Source organism: Centropristis striata, chromosome 14 (assembly GCF_030273125.1).
Source record: "Centropristis striata isolate RG_2023a ecotype Rhode Island chromosome 14, C.striata_1.0, whole genome shotgun sequence".
NCBI lineage: Eukaryota > Metazoa > Chordata > Actinopteri > Perciformes > Serranidae > Centropristis > Centropristis striata.
In genome coordinates this window covers 34,282,559-34,305,129 of record NC_081530.1, presented here as the reverse complement: position 1 = coordinate 34,305,129, position 22,571 = coordinate 34,282,559, and the positions used below count along the sequence as shown (strand labels likewise).

The following is a 22,571-nucleotide window of genomic DNA, read 5'->3' as shown; positions in this document are numbered from 1 at the left end:
CACTATCTCAAAGGTGGTTCTCTTTTAACCTGGCTAGATCACCATGGGAACTCATGCTGCAGAGCGAACCTGGTCAGGATCAGGTTTTATTCTGAGATTCGTCTTGACATTGACTAGAAAGTATCTATCTCATAGAAACATCGTCTCACACTAGTCAATCTATGATCCATAGAGATTCTCAGTGGGGAGAATTAGAAATGTAAAGGTGTTGAGTCGGAACGTTACATTAATGTCACCAAACGGAGCAATTCAGTGAAAGTAAAGTTACTGTCTGTATCGTTGTAGCTACAGTTACAGTAGAGTTACTGTATGTAACATTGTAAATATAGTGACAGTAGAGTTACTGTATGTAACATTGTAGCTACAGTTACAGTAGAGTTACTGTATGTAATATTGTAGCTACAGTTACAGTAGAATTACTGTATGTATCGTTGTAGCTACAGTTACAGTAGAGTTACTGTATGTAACATTGTAAATATAGTTACAGTAGAGTTACTGTATGTAACATTGTAGCTACAGTTACAGTAGAGTTACTGTATGTATCGTTGTAGCTACAGTTACAGTAGAGTCACTGTATGTATTGTTGTAGCTACAGTTGCAGTAGAGTTATTGTATGTAACATTGTAAATATAGCTACAGTAGAGTTACTGTATGTAACATTGTAGCTACAGTTACAGTAGAGTTGCTGTATGTATCATTGTAGCTACAGTTACAGTAGAGTTACTGTATGTAACATTGTAGCTACAGTTACAGTAGAGTTACTGTATGTATTGTTGTAGCTACAGTTACAGTAGAGTTACTGTATGTAACATTGTAGCTACAGTTACAGTAGAGTTACTGTATGTAACATTGTAGCTACAGTTACTGTAGAGTTACTGTATGTATCGTTGTAGCTACAGTTACAGTAGAGTTACTGTATGTATCATTGTAGCTACAGTTGCAGTAGAGTTACTGTATGTATCATTGTAGCTATAGTTACAGTAGAGTTACTGTATGCATCGTTGTAGCTACAGTTACAGTAGAGTTACTGTATGTAACATTTTAGCTACAGTTACAGTAGAGTTACTGTATGTATCATTGTAGCTACAGTTGCAGTAGAGTTACTGTATGTATCGTTTTAGCTACAGTTACAGTAGAGTCACTGTATGTATTGTTGTAGCTACAGTTACAGTAGAGTTACTGTATGTAACATTGTAGCTACAGTTGCAGTAGAGTTACTATATGTATTGTTGTAGCTACAGTTACAGTAGAGTTACTGTATGTAACATTGTAAATATAGTTACAGTAGAGTTACTGTATGTAACATTGTAGCTACAGTTACAGTAGAGTTACTGTAAGTATCGTAGCTACAGTTACAGTAGAGTTACTGTATGTAACATTGTGAATATAGTTACAGTAGAGTTACTGTATGTAACATTGTAGCTACAGTTACAGTAGAGTTACTGTATGTAACATTGTAAATATAGTTACAGTAGAGTTACTGTATGTATCGTTGTAGCTACAGTTACAGTAGAGTTACTGTATGTAACATTGTAGCTACAGTTACAGTAGAGTTACTGTATGTATCGTTGTAGCTACAGTTACAGTAGAGTTACTGTATGTAACATTGTAAATATAGTTACAGTAGAGTTACTGTATGTAACATTGTAGCTACAGTTACAGTAGAGTTACTGTATGTATCGTTGTAGCTACAGTTACAGTAGAGTCACTGTATGTATTGTTGTAGCTACAGTTGCAGTAGAGTTACTGTATGTAACATTGTAAATATAGCTACAGTAGAGTTACTGTATGTAACATTGTAGCTACAGTTACAGTAGAGTTACTGTATGTATCATTGTAGCTACAGTTACAGTAGAGTTACTGTATGTATCATTGTAGCTGCAGTTACATTAGAGTTACTGTATGTATCATTGTAGCTACAGTTACAGTAGAGTTACTGTATGTATTGTTGTAGCTGCAGTTACAGTAGAGTTACTGTATGTATCATTGTAGCTACAGTTACAGTAGAGTTACTGTATGTATAATTGTAGCTACAGTTACAGTAGAGTTACTAAATGTATCATTGTAGCTGCAGTTACAGTAGAGTTACTGTATGTATCGTTGTAGCTGCAGTTACAGTAGGGAGGAGTCAGGAGTAGGAATCCAAAGGAGGAGATGGCAATCTCACGCCTTAGGATCGGACACACAGGATTAAACCAAACACTCCATGGAATAGGTAACACCCTACAGGGCTTTGCAGCCACTTCAATGAACCAGAAACAGTCAAACATGTGCTGGTAGAATGTAAAGAAAGAGACACCCTGGAAAGTATTCCTGGGAAAAAAATCATGCAAAGAAAACAAGCCCCTATTTAATTACCTGAGGGAAACAGGACTTATAGAGATAATTTAGTTGTGTATTTAATGATTTATATTTGTATTGTAATATGCTATTATTTACACTATTGTTCCCCCCTTTCTCGTTAAATAATTTATTTATCTTAATTTTATAATTATTATTATTACTTATTTTACTTTATTTTATTTTCCTGTCAATCTACTGCTCCACACTCCAGTCCAGTAGGTGGCGGTAATGCTCCTGTACGTTGGTCTGACAACCGCCAATAAAACTCAAAAGAAGAAGAAGAAGAAGTTTCAGCGGAACCGGATGTTGTTCTTCAAGCAATATGGCGACTAGCGTTCGTAGTAACCGCTTCTTCTTTGTGTGAGAAAGTTTGTGTTCTGATTCGTCAAAGTCTCCGTATGTCCGGATAAACCTGCCTGACTGGACTCTGTGCTGTTCACCGTCTTTTTCTGGATGTTTTTTCCTCTGACTCATCTCTCGGTAGACTAACGTAGAAACATATTCAAGTTAGCTTAGCATGCTAGCTGGCTAGCAACGCGGCGCTAGCCAGAGTGACTGAAGGAGGGAAAACTGTGTTTCTGACGGAGTTTGTGTGGAGACAAAGTTTGTGTCTCTTTGTGACAATGTCTAAAGTCCAAACGGTGAGAGCGCTGGTGGAGCAGCGACTGACTGCGGCTGCTGAAGAGATATTTGGGCTGTTTGAAAGAACGATAGCAGAGTACGAGGAGCAACTTTGTCGTTCAAAAGAGAAGAACGAGCGACAACAGAAACTACTGGACGCTGTTTTCAACCCTCAGATTCTGCTACACAGAGCAGGTTAGTTACTTTACTTCAGTTACACAGAGCAGGTTAGTTACTTTACTTCAGTTACACAGCAGGTTAGATACTTTACTTCAGTTACGGAGAGCAGGTTAGTTACTTTAATTCACTTACACAGAGCAGGTTAGTAACTTACCTATGTTAAATGCAGTTACATTAGAGTTACAATAGTTACTGTGTGTAACATTGTTGTAGTGCAGTTTAATTAATATTCTTCACCTACACAGAGCAGGTTTGTAAGTTATGTTATGGTTCCTGTTGATATTCCCAAAGCATTTTGGAAGCTATTGTTTCAACAATCTGTGTGAAACAGATGAATGCACTGACTGTGTATTTTTCCTCACTGTGTGTTTCTGTGTTTCCTGCAGACGTTCAGCAGCTGTCGGTGAGCGAAGACGAGTTTCCCTCTGAGCAGCAGGAGAGGAGCTGCAGTCTGGACCAAGACCAGGAGGAGCCAGAGCCGCCACACATTAAAGAGGAACAGGAGGAACTTGGGAGCAGTCAGCAGGGAGAGCAGCTTCAGGGGCTGGAGGAGGTTGATATCACCAAGTTCACATTCACTCCTGTCCCTGTGAAGAGTGAAGAAGATGAAGAGAAACCTCAGTCCTCACAGCTTCATCAAACACAAACTGAACAGATGGAAACAGAAGCTGATGGAGAGGACTGTGGAGGACCAGAACCAGACAGGAACTCTGATCCAGATCCACATTTACAACCTGATACTGAGGATGAGTCTGCAGACTCTTCTGAACCTGAGACTGATGACAGTGCTGATTGGAAGGAGACCAGAGAACCTCAGTCAGGTTTGAACTGTTTGAAAAAAGATCGCCGCACTTTTACACGGAGTGGAACTTTAAAGTCACACAAGAGACTCCACACAGGAGAGAGACCTTTCAGCTGCTCAGTTTGTAAGAAAACTTTTAAACAGAGTGGAATTTTAAAGTCACACATGAGAGTCCACACAGGAGAGAGACCTTTCAGCTGCTCAGTTTGTAAGAAAACTTTTACACAGAGTGGACATTTAAAGTCACACATGAGAGTCCACACAGGAGATAAACTTTTCAGCTGCTCAGTTTGTAAGAAAACTTTTACACAGAGTGGACATTTAAAGTCACATATGAGCTTCCACACAGGAGAGAGACCTTTCAGCTGCTCAGTTTGTAAGAAAACTTTTACATTGAGTGGAAATTTAAAGTCACACATGAGAGTCCACACAGGAGATAAACTTTTCAGCTGCTCAGTTTGTAAGAAAACTTTTACACTGAGTGGAAATTTAAAGTTACACATGAGACTCCACACAGGAGAGAGACCTTTCAGCTGCTCAGTTTGTAAGAAAACTTTCCCACAGAGTGGAACGTTAAAGGAACACATGAGAGTCCACACAGGAGATAAACCTTTCAGCTGCTCAGTTTGTAAGAAAACTTTCAAACGGAGTGGACATTTAAAGTCACATATGAGCTTCCACACAGGAGAGAGACCTTTCAGCTGCTCAGTTTGTAAGAAAACTTTCCCACAGAGTGGAACGTTAAAGGAACACATGAGAGTCCACACAGGAGAGAGACCTTTCAGGTGCTCAGTTTGTACGAAAACGTTTACACAGAGTGGAGCTTTAAAGTCACACATGAGACTCCACACAGGAGAGAGACCTTTCAGCTGCTCAGTTTGTAAGAAAACTTTTACACTGAGTGGACATTTAAAGTCACACATGAGACTCCACACAGGAGAGAGACCTTTCAGCTGCTCAATTTGTAAGAAAACTTTTAGACTGAGTGGACATTTAAAGTCACACATGAGACTCCACACAGGAGAGAGACCTTTCAGCTGCTCAGTTTGTAAGAAAACTTTTACACTGAGTGGAACTTTAAAGTCACACATGAGAGTCCACACAGGAGATAAACTTTTCAGCTGCTCAGTTTGTAAGAAAACTTTTACACTGAGTGGAAATTTAAAGTCACACATGAGACTCCACACAGGAGAGAGACCTTTCAGCTGCTCAGTTTGTAAGAAAACTTTCCCACAGAGTGGAACGTTAAAGGAACACATGAGAGTCCACACAGGAGATAAACCTTTCAGCTGCTCAGTTTGTAAGAAAACTTTCAAACGGAGTGGACATTTAAAGTCACATATGAGCTTCCACACAGGAGAGAGACCTTTCAGCTGCTCAGTTTGTAAGAAAACTTTCCCACAGAGTGGAACGTTAAAGGAACACATGAGAGTCCACACAGGAGAGAGACCTTTCAGGTGCTCAGTTTGTACGAAAACGTTTACACAGAGTGGAGCTTTAAAGTCACACATGAGACTCCACACAGGAGAGAGACCTTTCAGCTGCTCAGTTTGTAAGAAAACTTTTAGACTGAGTGGAAATTTAAAGTCACACATGAGACTCCACACAGGAGAGAGACCTTTCAGCTGCTCAATTTGTAAGAAAACTTTTAGACTGAGTGGACATTTAAAGTCACACATGAGACTCCACACAGGAGAGAGACCTTTCAGCTGCTCAGTTTGTAAGAAAACTTTTACACTGAGTGGAACTTTAAAGTCACACATGAGACTCCACACAGGAGAGAAACCTTTCAGCTGCTCAGTGTGTGCTGAATCTTTTACACAAAGTGGGTATTTAAAGAGACACATGAGAGTCCACACATGAGAGAAACCTTTCATAAATGTGCTGGCCGCTCGTCCTCAAAGTTTCATCAAACTGAGGAGAACAAAAGGCAAAGCCTCAAGTCTTTTTTTAAATGCTACAAAGCTTGTAGTAACTTTATAAATATTTATTCTATTTGTATGAAATGTACTAACAATCTCAATATAATTAAACAATACTTTCTTTTCCATGATGTGATATGATATTCATTTCCTTTTTTTGTTTGTTTTACAAAACAAAAATTTGCAAACTGATATTTTAATTCAATATTAAAAAAAAGTGCAGAGGCCTGTACTACGAAGCAGGATTTGAGGGTCAGTGAGGTAACCTGAGGTTTAACCCTGGTTATCAGTATCTCTGTCTGAACTGACTGTTAACACTGTTGAGAGCATCAAAGCAAAAATAATCTGAAATTCAAAATGTTCTGGTTTGTTTAACACTTATTTTAATAACATAATTCCAAATGTGTTCCATCAGAGATTTGATTTTCTTGAATATAAATCTAGAATGTAGAAGATTTAATGAAAGTAAATCAACCAGTGAGTCAGAAGGTGAGACAGCTTCTGTACATTAATAGAATAATTACTGTTCTCTAATATTCTGATTAAATATTCTGACTTATGTGCAGATCTATGTTCTCTCAGGCTGTTTTATTTAATGACTTAATTGTTGTCTGCACAATAACAAACTTCACACCTGTGTGTGTGTGTGTGTGTGTGTGTGTGTGTGTGTTGACTGTATTGAAAAATAAAAATGTTGAAAATAAAAAAGTTCGGATTTTTGAGACGCCTTTATAAACACTTTACATTTAAATGATTTAGTGTTCATAGAGATGACTCTTTCCTGTATTAGTCCCTCCATGAGGACAGTTTTAGTGTTCCAGCAGCAAAATAAGTATAAACAATAACAAAATTTCTCTTCACTCTGACCACATTAGGACTTCTGTATTTTTTCTATTTTATAAATGTCATATACCACGTATACTATACTGTGTATATCTCTGCACATATTTAATATATTTATTCATTGAGGTTCATACCACTACATGCTACAACTTAATTAACCTATTTAACATGCTAAAATATATTTCCTCCAATGTGCAATATCTGTAAAATGCAATCAGGAAAACAAGCAAACAGAAAAACTATATATTATTAATAATGCCAAATAGCAGAAATCTATGTATATAATGTCTATAATATGTATTATTTCTTATATTCTTTATTCTGTTTTCTATATCTATGTGTCTGTATGTTGAGCCGCTGTGATGACTGAAGGATAAATAAAGTCTGCTCCAAGGTTATTATAGTTAACGAAAACTAACGAAATAATGAAAACTAGAATTGATTTATTTTTTCGCTGACTGAAATTAAAATAAAAACAAGAATTTTTAAAAATGGATAACAAACTGAAACTGTATTGTGTGTTTACAAAACTAACTGAAACTAACAAAAATTATAGTGAAAACCCTTTTTGGTTGATATGAAATCTATTTAATCTGGTTTTATGACTAAATAAATGTATTGGGGCTGAAATGGATCACACAATGAAAATAAAGGAAACATTTATTTTATATTGAAGAGGTTCATTAGGCCTACTGATATAATTTTTTTACACTGTTTCTACACTCCTCATGGGTGAATTTTATGTTCCCAGTTTCGTCAATGGTGTTCAGATGGTCTGAGTCTTTGTGTGTGGCCGGTCTTAATCTTCTCCAGGATATCGTCCACATAGCGTCTCCAGAGGGACACACCAACACCACGTGACACCTCTGATGAAGGCTACAGAGGCAAGGTAGCCAAAACTTGTCAGGTACAAGAAAATATTTTTGCTTTATTGGCCTTGTATAGAGAAACAGTGTAAAAAAAAAAAAAAAAAAAAGGAAACATTAATTGTGACCTTATTGAATCTGGCACCCAACAAATACCCCATTAGTAAAAAACTAAAACTAACACTAAAACTAATGAATCTAAATTAAAAGTAAGCATTTTCCAAAAAAATAAAAACTATTTCAAACTAGCAAACTTACTCTAAAAACTCATTAAAACTAACTGAATTTGAAAAACTATAGTAACCTTGGTCTGATCAAAATGAACAAGAAGGTAAAACAATATAACATCATAAATATAAAAATTAGCACCATTATAAACAGAGAAGTTGCACTATTACACAGATAAAAGTATTTATATTGCACGGTGAATTATATTACAGTTTATTTAAATTATTGTGACTGAAAGGCTTCTGGAGGTTTTATTTTGAAGGGCTGTATGACGCCGGAAGTGATGCAACCGGTGTTGCCGTTAGGAACATGACGCCGCCGAGCCTCTCATTAACCAGTGACAGCGTGAAATGAGCTCCTTCAGAGCCGCTGTTATTCCGGATAAATCTGTCTGAAAGGACAAACACGGAAGATTTCCTGCTGAATCGATATTTATATAAATATTTATATCTTTATCCGCTGGCCTACAAACAGCCAGTTAGCTTAGCATGCTAGCTGGTTAGCACCGCGGCTAGTCTGAGAGAAACTGAAAAGTGAAGAAAAAGTTGGTGTTACTGTGTGAAAAATGTCTAAAGTCCAAACGGTGAGAGCGCTGGTGGAGCAGCGACTGACTGCGGCTGCTGAAGAGATATTTGGGCTGTTTGAAAGAACGATAGCAGAGTACGAGGAGCAACTTTGTCGTTCAAAAGAGAAGAACGAGCGACAGCAGAAACTACTGGACGCTGTTTTCAACCCTCAGATTCAGCTATACAGAACAGGTTAGTTACTTTACTTCAGTTACACAGGGCAGGTTAGTTACTTTACTTCAGTTACACAGAGCAGGCTAGTCACTTTACTTCAGTTACACAGAGCAGGTCAGTTACTTTACTTCAGTTACACAGGGCAGGTTAGTTACTTTACTTCAGTTACACAGAGCAGGCTAGTCACTTTACTTCAGTTACACAGAGAAGTGTATATATAAATATATATATTTATTTATTTATTTATATATAAATATATATATGATATGTATTTGTATTCAAAAGTAATATATATTTAGTATATTTAAATATATTGAATAGGCCAGCATTTCTTTTTCCTATTCCTGTTTTGACACCCAACCACAGAGCCAGACATCATTACCCCTGAAACTATTCTGTCTCCCTCTACTTTCTTATTGTTTTCATAGATCGATCATTAATAGTAGTTGTTTCTGCAAACTTAAAGCAACAATAAAAACATAGTAGCAGTACTTCTGTCCATAACAAACACTAATTAATAATTATTTTTATTGAAACAGTTTAAGTGAACATAAATACTGTATAACAACAGGAGTACTTTTTTTCAATCAAAGCTCCATAAAGTGCACATTTCAATTACAAAATACCTTAAATATAAATATCCTATGAAATTAAAAAGACCAATCTTTTTCTGAAATAAATATATATTTATATGAGAAAAGAGTAATGGACATTACAACAGAACTATATATGACAAACCCTAGTAAGAGCATTATTTATGTATGAAGAAAGAAAAAAAAATAATTATATCGATATATCTCCCAGGCCTAATATATTGTATGAATATATATATAGTCATGAATGGTTGTTGGAGGATGTAATAGAAGCGATGTTCTGCCTGAGCTCATTGTGAAAGGCAACAAAAGATGGTTTTCTTCGAGCAAATTTACATTTATGAATATGAAATTTCGCCATCAGTATGATGAGGTTTATAATAAATATTTCATAGATTTTTTCTTCATTTCCCCAAATAGTACATCCCTTAAAAACAACTTAAAATCTTTTTCAACATTGTTTGCAATAAAGTTACAAATATCAATCCAGAGACCTTGGACAAACGGGCAAAAATACCAAAATAAATGAGTAACAGTTTCAATATGTTCAGAACAGAAAGTGCATTTCACATCAGTCTTTTTTTGAATCTTCTAACAATATTTTGATTGGATGGATAAAATTTATGAATTATTTTAAATGGAATTTCTCTCACTTTATTGGTTATCAAATATCGGTTGGGTAATAGCCAGATCTTCTTCCAATTATTGTGTTCTATGTATTTATTCCAATATGAGAGCACAAATGGAGCTGTAGTGACATCCTTTTTAAACAGGCTTCTGATTAATTTGTTATTACCATGATTGCCAGTTAAACAAGCTTTACCCACTGGGGTGTCTGACAAGGACAGCAGGGACAAATGTTGGGTTTCCACTCTTGATTGAGATCTAAACAACATGTTCCACAACAAAATCCACAGGAGAAACACGGATATTATGTTCAGATAAAAATTCATTATAAGAGTCTGTTTAATGGCTTGCAACCAAAAATATCTCCGTCCAGCTTCAAAAGGCGTCTTGACGAAGTAATCTATTGTTTTTTCCATGCACCACCATGTTGTGACCAGTGAGATGCATTCCATTCAAATCGGTGTCTTTATGATAAAGTTGACACATCATGGCAGCCCTACTTTAGATGTTGTAAGAGCCTCTGTGTGTGTTTACCCTTCTCTGCAGACGTCCAGCAGCTGCTGGTGGTTAAAGAGGAGGTTCCCTCTGAGCAGCAGGAGAGGAGCTCCACTCTAGACCAGGAGGACCCAGAGCCCCCACACATTAAAGAGGAACAGGAGGAACCTTGGACCAGTCAGCAGGGAGAGCAGCTTCAGGGGCTGGAGGAGGCTGATATCACCAAGGTTACATCCACTCCTGTCCCTGTGAAGAGTGAAGAAGATGAAGAGAAAGCTCAGTCCTCACAGCTTCATCAAACACAAACTGAACAATTGAAAACAGAAGCTGGTGGAGAGGACAGTGGAGGACCAGAACCAGACAGGAACTCTGATCCAGATCCACATTTACAACCTGATACAAATCAACAGCAGGGAGACCCTTCTGAACCTGAGACTGATGACAGTGCTGATTGGACGGAGACAGAAGAACATCAGTCAGGTTTAAACTGTTTGAAAAAAGATGGCGGCCCTGTCAGGGATTCCAGATTGAGGACTGGAAAGAAATATTTCAGCTGCTCATTGTGTAATAAATCTTTTACACACAGGGGGAATTTTAATAACCACATGGGAGTTCACACAGGAGAGAAATCTCTCAGCTGCTCAGTGTGTAATAAACCTTTCACAGAGAGGGGGAGTTTAAAGCGACACATGAGTTGCCACACAGGAGAGAAACCTTTTAGCTGCTCAGTGTGTGGTAAAAGTTTCAGTAGTCGTCAGAATCTGGAGAAACACATGAGAGTTCACACAGGAGAGAAACCTTTCATCTGCTCGGTATGTGGTAAAGGTTTCGGTAGTCGTCAGGATATGAAGCGACACATGAGAGTTCACACAGGAGAGAAACCTTTCAGCTGCTCAGTGTGTTGTAAAAGTTTCAGTAGGAGTGCTTCTCTGAAGCAACACATGAGAGTTCACACAGGAGAGAAACCTTTCATCTGCTCGGTATGTGGTAAAGGTTCTGGTAGTCGTCAGAATCTGGAGAAACACATGAGAGTTCACACAGGAGAGAAACCTTTCAGCTGCTCAGTGTGTAATACATTTTTTACAGTGAGAATGAATTTAAAGCGACACATGACAGTTCACACAGGAGAGAAACCTTATAGCTGCTCAGTTTGTGAGAAATCTTACAAAGGTTCACACAATTTAAAGAGACACATGAGACACCACAAAGGAGAGGAACCTTTCAGCTCCTCAGCCTCCAGTCAGCAGCCCAGAGGAAGAGATGCAAAGAGAATCTGATGGAGAGGACTGTGGAAGACCAGCAGAAAGGAACTCTGATCCAGATGGACCAGATACTGGTGAAAAGACTGGAGATTCTTGTGAACCTGAGACTGATGACGGGTGGTTGGAAGTAAACCAGAAAACTCAGACTGCTGAAAATTCTTAGAAAAAGGTCAGTGTGGATAAAGTCTTTTTATAAAGCCATTGGACTTTTCAGAGGGTGCGGTGGATTCAGTTTGAAGGCTACTTAAGTTGCCATCTCTTGTTGGGAAGGGGGTAAAATATTTGTCCATGAAACATGTTTAAATAACAAACAGGCATTTTTTTCATTAGACACAAACATAACAATTCAAAGAAAAATAAATACAATGTATAGTGAAACAAACATACCAAAGAATATATTTGTTATATAGTGCTCCTCTTTCTCTCTCTCAATCAATCAATCTATATCTCTCTTTTCCTCTCAATCTTTTTTAAGGAGTGGAGATTTTCAAGTCATTTTTAAATTCCACAGATGTTTGAGTAACTTCTAATAAATCTATAAAATTTGTAAAATAAAAAAATAACTTTGTGAAAATAAAATGTACCCACAATCAAAATATGAAACATTAGTTTGTTTTCCATGATGTGATATGATATTAATTTCCTTTTTGTTCATTTTTTGTTTTACAAAACAAAAGTTCACAAACTGAGATTTTAATGAGATATTTGATTGTAGAAGTGTAACAAATGCAACAGTATTCATTTTAACAGTAGGATAAAGTAAACATGTTCTTAATATACGAAAGTTGCCTAGAAGTTGTTGGTATTTAAATTTCAGTGTTTCTGTTTCATCATCCTCTTCATGTCCTGTTGGCATGTTAATCTCAGGTTCATATCTGATCTATGTTCTCTGTTAGCACGTTCTGGTGCCTCGTTTTTAAATGATTCCTTTCAAATAAATGTTGTTTGTATCAGAAAGTGTCCCTTCTTCAGTTTGTTGTACGAGGATAACCGTGCTTTGTTTTACATTAGGCCACAAATCCCTAAACAGGCTATCCCTGTGATGTGATTCCAGAGCCCTGTACTACGAAGCTGGATTTGAGGGTCAGTGAGGTAACTTTGGGTTTAACCCTGGGTTTTCACTATCTCAAAGGTGGTTCTCTTTTAACCTGGCTAGATCACCATGGGAACTCATACTGCAGAGCGAACCTGGTCAGGATCAGGTTTTATTCTGAGATTCGTCTTTACATTGACTAGAAAGTATCTATCTCATAGAAACATCGTCTCACACTAGTCAATCTATGAGCCATAGAGATTCTCAGTGGGGAGAATTAGAAATGTAAAGGTGTTGAGTCGGAGCGTTACATTAATGTCACCAAACGGAGCAATGCAGTTAAAGTAAAGTTACTGTCTGTATCGTTGTAGCTACAGTTACAGTAGAGTTACTGTATGTAACATTGTAAATATAGTGACAGTAGAGTTACTGTATGTAACATTGTAGCTACAGTTACAGTAGAGTTACTGTATATATCATTGTAGCTACAGTTACAGTAGAGTTACTGTATGTATCATTGTAGCTGCAGTTACAGTAGAGTTACTGTATGTATCATTGTAGCTACAGTTACAGTAGAGTTACTGTATGTATCGTTGTAGCTGCAGTTACAGTAGAGTTACTGTATGTATCATTGTAGCTACAGTTACAGTAGAGTTACTGTATGTATTGTTGTAGCTGCAGTTACAGTAGAGTTACTGTATGTATTGTTGTAGCTACAGTTACAGTAGAGTTACTGTTTGTAACATTGTAAATATAGTTACAGAAGAGTTATTGTATGTAACGTTGTAGCTGCAGTTACAGTAGAGTTACTGTATGTATCGTTGTAGCTACAGTTACAGTAGAGTTACTGTATGCAACATTTTAGCTGCAGTTACAGTAGAGTTACTGTATGTATCATTGTAGCTACAGTTACAGTAGAGTTACTGTATGCATCATTGTAGCTACAGTTACAGTAGAGTTACTGTATGTATCATTGTAGCTACAGTTACAGTAGAGTTACTGTATGTATTGTTGTAGCTGCAGTTACAGTAGAGTTACTGTATGTATCATTGTAGCTACAGTTACAGTAGTGAGGAGTCAGGAGTAGGAATCCAAAGCAGGAGATGGCCATGTCACGCCTTAGGATCGGACACACAGGATTAAACCAAACACTCCATGGAATAGGTAACACCCTACAGGGCTTTGCAGCCACTTCAATGAACCAGAAACAGTCAAACATGTGCTGGTAGAATGTAAAGAAAGAGACTTCTAGAGGATGGGAAACACAGTAACACCCTGGAAAGTATTCCTGGAAAAAATCATGCAAAGAAAACAAGCCCCTATTTAATTACCTGAGGGAAACAGGACTTATAGAGATAATTTAGTTATGTATTTAATGATTTATATTTGTATTGTAATATGCTATTATTTACACTATTGTTCCCCTTTTCTCGTTAAATCATTTATTTATCTTAATTTTATAATTATTATTATTATTACTTATTTTACTTTATTTTATTTTCCTGTCATTCTACTGCTCCACACTCCAGTCCAGTAGGTGGCGGTAATGCTCCTGTACGTTGGTCTGCCAACCGCCAATAAAACTCAAAGAAGAAGAAGAAGTTGCAGCGGAACCGGATGTTGTTCTTCAAGCAATATGGCGACTAGCGTTCGTAGTAACCGCTTCTTCTTTGTGTGAGAAAGTTTGTGTTCTGATTCGTCAAAGTCTCCGTATGTCCGGATAAACCTGCCTGACTGGACTCTGTGCTGTTCACCGTCTTTTTCTGGATGTTTTTCCTCTGACTCATCTCTCGGTAGACTAACGTAGAAACATATTCAAGGTAGCTTAGCATGCTAGCTGGCTAGCAACGCGGCGCTAGTCAGAGTGACTGTTTGAAGGAGAGAAAAACTGTGTTTCTGACAGAGTTTGTGTGGAGAAAAGGTTGGTGTCACTGTGTGAAAAATGTCTAAAGTCCAAACGGTGAGAGCGCTGGTGGAGCAGCGACTGACTGCGGCTGCTGAAGAGATATTTGGGCTGTTTGAAAGAACGATAGCAGAGTACGAGGAGCAACTTTGTCGTTCAAAAGAGAAGAACGAGCGACAACAGAAACTACTGGACGCTGTTTTCAACCGTCAGCTTCACTCACACGGAGCAGGTTAGTTACTTTACTTCAGTTACACAGAGCAGGTTAGTTACTTTACTTCGGTTACACAGAGCAGGTTAGTTACTTTACTTCGGTTACACAGAGCAGGTTAGTTACTTTACTTCAGTTACACAGGGCAGCTTAGTTACTTTACTTCACCCACACAGAGCAGGTTCGTTACTTTACTACAGTTACACAGAGCAGGTTAGTTTATTTAATCGTCAGGATTTGTGTTTGTTACAGACAGAAGTACTGTGTCGAGAAATGCATTAAGGAAACCTTTAAATTTAAATTATCTGACTCCAACACAAAATCCTCACCTATTTCTCTGCGCCGAACATTTGATAGGGAAAGGATGAGCAGGAGATGTCTGAGTTCTCAGTTTAACTTCATTTTATTAGAATACGTCAAGAAATGTGCAGTTACAGAGTCTCTGGGTTCAATCTCCACATTAGGCTGGTCAGTTCATGGAGGTTGGACCGCCTTCTGTCCCTTGAACCCTTTTTTATAACCTGACAAAGTTTAACTAAGAATGTAGGTTGATCTCTTCCAGAAGGTGAGTCCCTCTCGAAACGTTGATTCCTCAGTTTTAATCAATATCTGGACACGTCATGTCACCAAGCAGAGATGACAGTTATCTTTCTGCTCAGCACACCATGTCCGTTACCTGACCTGTTACCAAAACATTCAGAACACAAACTCCTGCCTTGTTATGGCTTGCAGAAATATTAGTGGAGACACAGATTTTGCAATGTCCACATAAAATATAAAACATAAAAAATATATATTTTTGTGATTATAGAATCTTACTCTAAATAGGGCCGATGAAGTTTAAGCAGATGCAGTAAATATATTTAGGTTAATCATAGTTTAAAAACTATACCGTTATATGCAATATGGTCTAATTTACATCGCAGTAATGTTGTGTGTTTACCCTTCTCTGCAGACGTCCAGCAGCTGCTGGTGGTTCAAGAGGAGGTTCCCTCTGAGCAGCAGGAGAGGAGCTGCACTCTAGACCAGGAGGACCCAGAGCCCCCACACATTAAAGAGGAACAGGAGGAACCTTGGACCAGTCAGGAGGGAGAGCAGCTTCAATGGCTGGAGGAGGCTGATATCATCAAGTTCACATTCACTCCTGTTTCTGTGAAGAGTGAAGAAGATGAAGAGAAACCTCAGTCCTCGCATCAAACACAAACTGAGCAGATGAAAACAGAAGATGAGGACAATGGAGAACCAGACACGAACTCTGATTCAGATCCAATTTTACAACCTGATTTAAATCAACAGCAGGGAGACTCTTCTGAACCTGAGACTGATGACAGTGCTGATTGGAAGGAGACCGGAGAACCTCAGTCAGGTTTAAACTGTTTGAGAAAGGATGGCGGCTCTGTCGGAGATTCCAGATTTAGGACTGGAGAGAAACCTTTGAGCTGCTCACTTTGTCAGAAATCTTTCGCACAGATAAAGCAGTTAAATCGACACATGACACGCCACACAGGACAGAAACCATTCAACTGTTCAGTTTGTGGTAAAGGGTTCAGTTTTAGTTGGGATCTGAAGAAACACACAAGAGTCCACACAGGAGAGAAACCTTTCTGCTGCTCAGTTTGTGGTAAAGGGTTCAAACTTAGTGGGGATCTTAATAAACATGTGAGAGTTCACACAGGAGAGAAACCTTTCAGCTGCTCAGTTTGTCAGAAATCTTTCACACAGTTGACGCATTTAAAGGTTCACATGAGACTACACACAGGAGAGAAACCTTACAGCTGCTCAGTTTGTCCGAAAGCTTTCAACCAGATAACACATTTAAAGTTACATATGAAACGCCACACAGGAGAGAAACCTCAGTAACAGCTGCTCAGCCTGTAAGAAGTTTTTCACACAGGTCAAAGAACATAAATGTGCTGCCACTCGTCCTCAAAGTTTCATCAAACTGAGGTGAACAAAGAGTCTCCAGCCAGCAGTCCACAGGAAGAGATGCAAAGAGAAGCTGATGGACAGGACTGTGGAAGACCAGCAGCAGAAAGGAACTTAGATCCAGATGGACCAGATACTGATGAAAAGACTGGAGATTCTTCTGAACCTGAGACTGATGATGGGTGGTTGGAAGTAAACTAGAAAAGCCCTTGGACTTTTCAGAGGGTGTGGTGGATTCAATTTGAAGGCTACTTATGTTGTCATCTCTTGTTGGGAAGGGGGTAAAATATTTGTCCATGAAAAATGTTTAAATAACAAACAGGCATTATCTTTATTAGACACAAACATAACAATTCCAAGTACTATATTTAGAAAAGACAAGAAAAATAAAAACAAAATAAATGCAATGCAGGGCTTGAAGACCTCCAGCATGCCAGGGTCTTCTGCTTCAAGCCCTGGCAATGTATAGTAAAACAAACATACCAAAGAATATATTTGGTAAATAGTGCTCCTCTTTTTCATTTCTTTTTTAAGGCTTGAAGAATTTCAAGTCATTTTCAAATTCCACAGATCTTGGAGTAACTTTTAATGAATCTATATTTGTGTAAATTAAATGTACCCACAATCAAAATATAAAAAACATTAGTTTGTTTTCCATGATGTGATGTGATATTAATTTCCTTTTTTTAAATTTTTTTGTTTTACAAAACAAAAGTTCACAAACTGAACCTTTAATGAAATATTTGATTGTAGAAGTGTAACAATTATAACAGATTCATTTTAACAGTAGAATAAAAATAAACAGATTCTTAATATACGAAAGTTACCTAGAAGTCCTCATCCTCTTCATGTCCTGTTGGCATGTTAATCTCAGGTTCATATCTGATCTATGTTCTCTGTAAGCACGTGCTGGTGCCTTGTTTTTAAATGATTCTATACAAATAAACTTTGTTCGTGTCAGAAAGTGTCCCTTCTTCAGTTTGTTGTACGAGGATAAGCGTGCTATGTTTTACATTAGGCCACAAATCCCTAAACCAGCTATCCCTGTGATGTGATTCCAGAGCCCTCTTTTAAATAGTCAATCTATGATCCAAACAGATTCTCAGTGGGGAGAATTACATAGAAAAATGTAAATATAATGAGTCAGAACGTTATATTAATGTCACCAAACGGAGCCGTGCAGTTCCAGTTGAGTTACTGTATGTATCATTGTAGCTACAGTTACAGTAGAGTTACTGTATGTATCATTGTAGCTACAGTTACAGTAGTTACTGTATGTATCGTTGTAGCTACAGTTACAGTAGAGTTACTGTATGTATCATTGTAGCTACAGTTACAGTAGTTACTGTATGTATCGTTGTAGCTACAGTTACAGTAGAGTTACTGTATGTAACATTGTAAATATAGTTACAGTAGAGTTACTGTATGTATCATTGTAGCTACAGTTACAGTAGAGTTACTGTATGTATTGTTGTAGCTACAGTTACAGTAGAGTTACTGTATGTATCATTGTAGCTACAGTTACAGTAGGGTTACTGTATGTATCATTGTAGCTACAGTTACAGTAGAGTTTCTGTATGTATTGTTGTAGCTACAGTTACAGTAGAGTTACTGTATGTATCATTGTAGCTACAGTTACAGTAGAGTTACTGTATGTATCATTGTAGCTACAGTTACAGTAGAGTTACTGTATGCAACATTGTAGCTACAGTTACAGTAGAGTTACTGTATGTATCATTGTAGCTACAGTTACAGTAGAGTTAACCTGACAGCTTCACACACAGCACACTAACAGTTACACTGGAAACTGACATTTAAACATGATAATAATGAAGTGGATTTAGATCTGAACCTGTGCCATAATGGAGAATACATTCAAATATATTTATTTTTTGCCCACTTCAAAAATAAATAATTTTAAGGCCGATTATCTTTGATGAATAGACTTACAATAGACCTTTTCTAATCAGTACTATGTTAGCTGCAATACCGGGGGTTTAAAGTGAACATCAGCAAATCAAGATGAAGATGAAGCATAAAACATAATGTGATAACATTGTGTTTTAAAGGAATTATTGAGCGTTTCATATGCAGGTAAACATCATACTGATTAATAATATAGTGAAGATTAATGTCTGCTACCTTATTTTACTGAAGAGTCACTAAAAACATATTCAGTAGTTCAGTGAGAAACACACATCAGCTGACTGTAGCTACGATGATACATACAGTAACTCTACTGTAACTGTAGCTACAACGATACATACAGTAACTCTACTGTAACTGTAGCTACAACGATACATACAGTAACTCTAATGTAACTGTAGCTACAATGATACATACAGTAACTCTACTGTAACTATATTTACAATGTTACATACAGTAACTCTACTGTAACTGTAGCTACAACGATACATACAGTAACTCTAATGTAACTGTAGCTACAATGATACATACAGTAACTCTACTGTAACTGTAGCTACGATGATACATACAGTAACTCTACTGTAACTGTAGCTACAATGATATATACAGTAACTCTACTGTAACTATATTAACAATGTTACATACAGTAACTCTACTGTAACTGTAGCTACATCGATACATACAGTAACTCTTTTGGACTAACTTCGTTTGGTGACATTAATGTAACGTTACGACTCATTACGTTTACATTTCTAATTCTCCCCACTGAGAATCTGTTTGGATCATACTAGATTGACTATTGACTAGTGTGAGACGCTGGTTTGCTCTGCAGCATGAGTTACCATGTCACCATGGTAACTCATGCTGCAGAGAACCACCTTTGAGATAGTGAAAACCCAGGGTTAAACCCAAAGTTACCTCACTGACCCTCAAATCCAGCTTCGTAGTACAGGGCTCTGGAATCACATCACAGGGATAGCTGGTTTAGGGATTTGTGGCCTAATGTAAAACAAAGCACGCTTATCCTCTTACAACAAACTGAAGAAGGGACACTTTCTGACACAAACAACATTTATTTGCATATAATTATTTAAAAACAAGGCACAAGAACGAGAACATAGATCAGATATGAACCTGAGATTAACATGCCAACACGACATGAAGAGGATGATGAAACAGAAAAACTGAAGTTTAAATACCAACAACTTCCATATATTAAGAATGTGTTTATTTTATCCTACTGTTAAAATTAATCTGTTGTAATTGTTACACTTCTACAATCAAATATTTCATTAAAATAAGTTTGAACTTTTGATTTGTAAAAAAAAAAATGAACGAAAAGGAAATTAATATCATATCACATCATGGAAAACAAAATAAAATGTTTTATATTTTGATTGTGGGTAAATTTCATTTACACAAATATAGATTTATTAAAAGTTACTCCAACATCTGTGGAATTTAAAAATGACTTGAAAATCGTCTTCAATCCTTAAAAAAGATAGAAAAAGACGAGCACTATTTACCAAATATATTCTTTGGTATGTTTGTGTAATTATAAATTGTATTCATTTTATTTTCATTGTCTTATCTACATATGCTGCTTGGAATTGTTATGTTTGCGTCTAATAAAGATAATGCCTGTTTGTTATTTAAACACGTTTCAAAAACTTCTTACAGGCTGAGCAGCTGTTACTGATGTGTCTCTCCTGGGTGGTGTCTCATATGTAACTTTAAATGTGTTATCTGTTTGAAACCTTTCTGACAAACTGAGCAGCTGTAAGGTTTCTCTCCTGTGTGTTGTCTCATGTGAACCTTTAAACTCCCTGTCTGTGCAAAAGGTCTCTTACAAACTGAGCAGCTGAAAGGTTTCTCTCCTGTGTGAACTTTCTTGTGTTTCCTCAGATCCCCACTATGAACGAACCCTTTCCCACACACTGAGCAGTTGAAAGGTTTCTCTCCTGTGTGGCGTCTCATGTGTCGCTTTAAACTTCCACTCTGTGCAAAAGAGTCCTTACAAACTGAGCAGTTGAAAGGTTTCTCTCCTGTGTGAATTCTCATGTGTAGCTTTAAAGGCCCCTTGTGTGCAAAACCTTTCTTACAAACTGAGCAGCTGAAAGGTTTCTCTCCTGTGTGGTATCTCATGTGTACGTTTAAACTCCCCCTGTGTGTAAAAGGTTTATTACACACTGAGCAGCTGAGAGATTTCTTTCCAGCTTTCAATCTGGAATCTCCGACAGAGCCGCCATCTTTTTTCAAACTCTTTAAATCTGACTGAGGTTCTTCGGTCTCCTTCCAATCAGCACTGTCATCAGTCTCAGGTTCAGAAGAGTCTCCCAGCTGTTGACTTGAATCAGGTTGTAAATGTGGATCTGGATCAAAGTTCCTGTCTGGTTCTGGTCCTCCACAGTCCTCTCCTTTAGTTTCTGTTTCCATCTGCTCAGTTTGTGTTTGATGAAGCTGTGAGGACTGAGGTTTCTCTTCATCTTCTTGACTGGTCCAAGGTTCCTCCTGTTCCTCTTTAATGTGTGGGGGCTCTGGCTCCTCCTGGTTCTGACTGCAGCTCTGCTCCTGTGACTCCTTTTTGACAACAATCACGTACTGGACACCTGAAGGTAAATCTGAAACACAGATGGATATTAAAAGAGGTGGATTAGTGTTTTGTGTTTTCAGATTTTAAGACGTTCAGATAATCCAGTAATGAGATCTTAATAAATCCAAATATTGTACCTTTCACACATGGCATCATTATTATTGGCTGAATTTATTGATCAGAATACATACATTACATTATATTACATTTAGTCATTTAGCAGACGCTTTTATCCAGAGACGATATTTTGTGGCCCCCACCTTGATATGAAAGTTTAATGTGAGTTTTATATGAATGGCACTTTACTGTGTTGTGTGTGGAAGGTCACTTTAATTACTTTTTTGGTAATTTTGTGTCTTTTTTGGTAATTGTGTCTTTTTTCAAGTAATTTACTTTTTTCTGTCATTTTGGGGCATTTTGTGTCTTTTTTAAAGTAATGTAGTGTTTTTTGTAATTAAGTGTTTTTTTTTCAGCCATTTTGTGTCTTTTTTTTTTGTTGGTAATTTTGTCTTTTTTGGTAATTTAGTTTTTCCGTCATTTTGTGTCTTTTTTTGGTCATTTTGATACTGCTTCCAGCTGCCCCCGGGTAATTAGAGTTTGAGACCCCTGCTCTAAACGTTTCTTTTCATTTTCTGTGACTGTACAGTTAATAAAAAACTACAGCTCCCATGAGGCTTTGCTGGCGCCCCTTCGTGTGAGACTCATGGCAGTTTTATTTGTTTCCTGCTGACATAGTTATTGTTGAATACGACTTTTTAAAGTCACGTGTGTGTCCGGTGGTGCAGTGTCCTCCAGCGTGTCTCAGACTGTGGACTCTAATCTCCAGTAAATGTTTCCGTGGAGTGTAAACTTAGCTGTTAGCCACCATTAGCATGTCTCCGTGTTGCTCCGGGACTGACCTGCTCTGTGCAGCCGGACTTGGGGCTTCAGCACGGCTTCGAGCAGCCTCCTCTGGCGGCAGATCTCCCGCTCTGACCGCTCCACTCTGTCTTCGTACTCCGCCACGGTTTCCTCCAACAGACCGACGATCTCCTCCGCAGCCGCCGTTAGCCGCTCGGTGAGCAGCGCTCTCAGCGCCGCTTCTTCTCCTGTTTCCACCCGCAGCAGGACGTCTTCAGCGGCGGCGCTCATCCGCTCATGGACCGAGACCCGCAGCAGCTGCACCCCGCACATTTTCACCCTTTTCTACGTCCCAAAGTCACGGAAGGAGCGTGCGTCATCGAGAGCTGAAGGACTGTCCCAAAGTCCAGAGTCCTCCAGGGGACAGAGTCCTTCTTCTGTCCAAATGGCGAGCGAAGAAACAGCGACGCCGGCGGCGCAATATCCAATCCACTTTATTTATTTAGCACAATTTGAGCAAACACAAGGTTTCCAAAGTGCTGCACAAACAATACATAGATAACACAATACAAAGAGATGAAGAAAACATTAGAACAGAAAATAGATTTAGATAAAAT

General features: G+C 37.9%; 3 protein-coding genes across 3 annotated transcripts; 2 read left to right on the top strand and 1 right to left on the bottom strand.

The window, feature by feature from the left end:
- Positions 1-2,639: 2,639 nt before the first annotated feature.
- LOC131984800 (zinc finger protein 271-like) lies at positions 2,640-6,517 on the top strand. Its single transcript, XM_059349777.1, has 2 exons — positions 2,640-3,159; positions 3,531-6,517. Exons 1-2 carry the CDS (start codon positions 2,967-2,969, stop codon positions 5,807-5,809), a joined length of 2,472 nt encoding a protein of 823 aa, XP_059205760.1. The 5' UTR covers positions 2,640-2,966; the 3' UTR covers positions 5,810-6,517.
- A 1,853-nt stretch (positions 6,518-8,370) lies between these two features.
- On the top strand, positions 8,371-17,559 carry LOC131984407 (zinc finger protein ZFP2-like). The gene is made up of 4 exons (XM_059349237.1): positions 8,371-8,563; positions 10,312-10,749; positions 10,990-11,503; positions 15,596-17,559. Exons 1-4 carry the CDS (start codon positions 8,371-8,373, stop codon positions 16,527-16,529), a joined length of 2,079 nt encoding a protein of 692 aa, XP_059205220.1. The 3' UTR covers positions 16,530-17,559.
- A 2,027-nt stretch (positions 17,560-19,586) lies between these two features.
- LOC131984860 (zinc finger protein 32-like) lies at positions 19,587-22,367 on the bottom strand. Its single transcript, XM_059349850.1, has 2 exons — positions 22,014-22,367; positions 19,587-21,142 (listed from the first exon to the last, which is right to left on the bottom strand). The coding sequence occupies exons 1-2, from the start codon at positions 22,285-22,287 to the stop codon at positions 20,214-20,216; spliced, it is 1,203 nt and encodes a 400-aa protein (XP_059205833.1). The 5' UTR covers positions 22,288-22,367; the 3' UTR covers positions 19,587-20,213.
- Between the last annotated feature and the right edge of the window lie 204 nt (positions 22,368-22,571).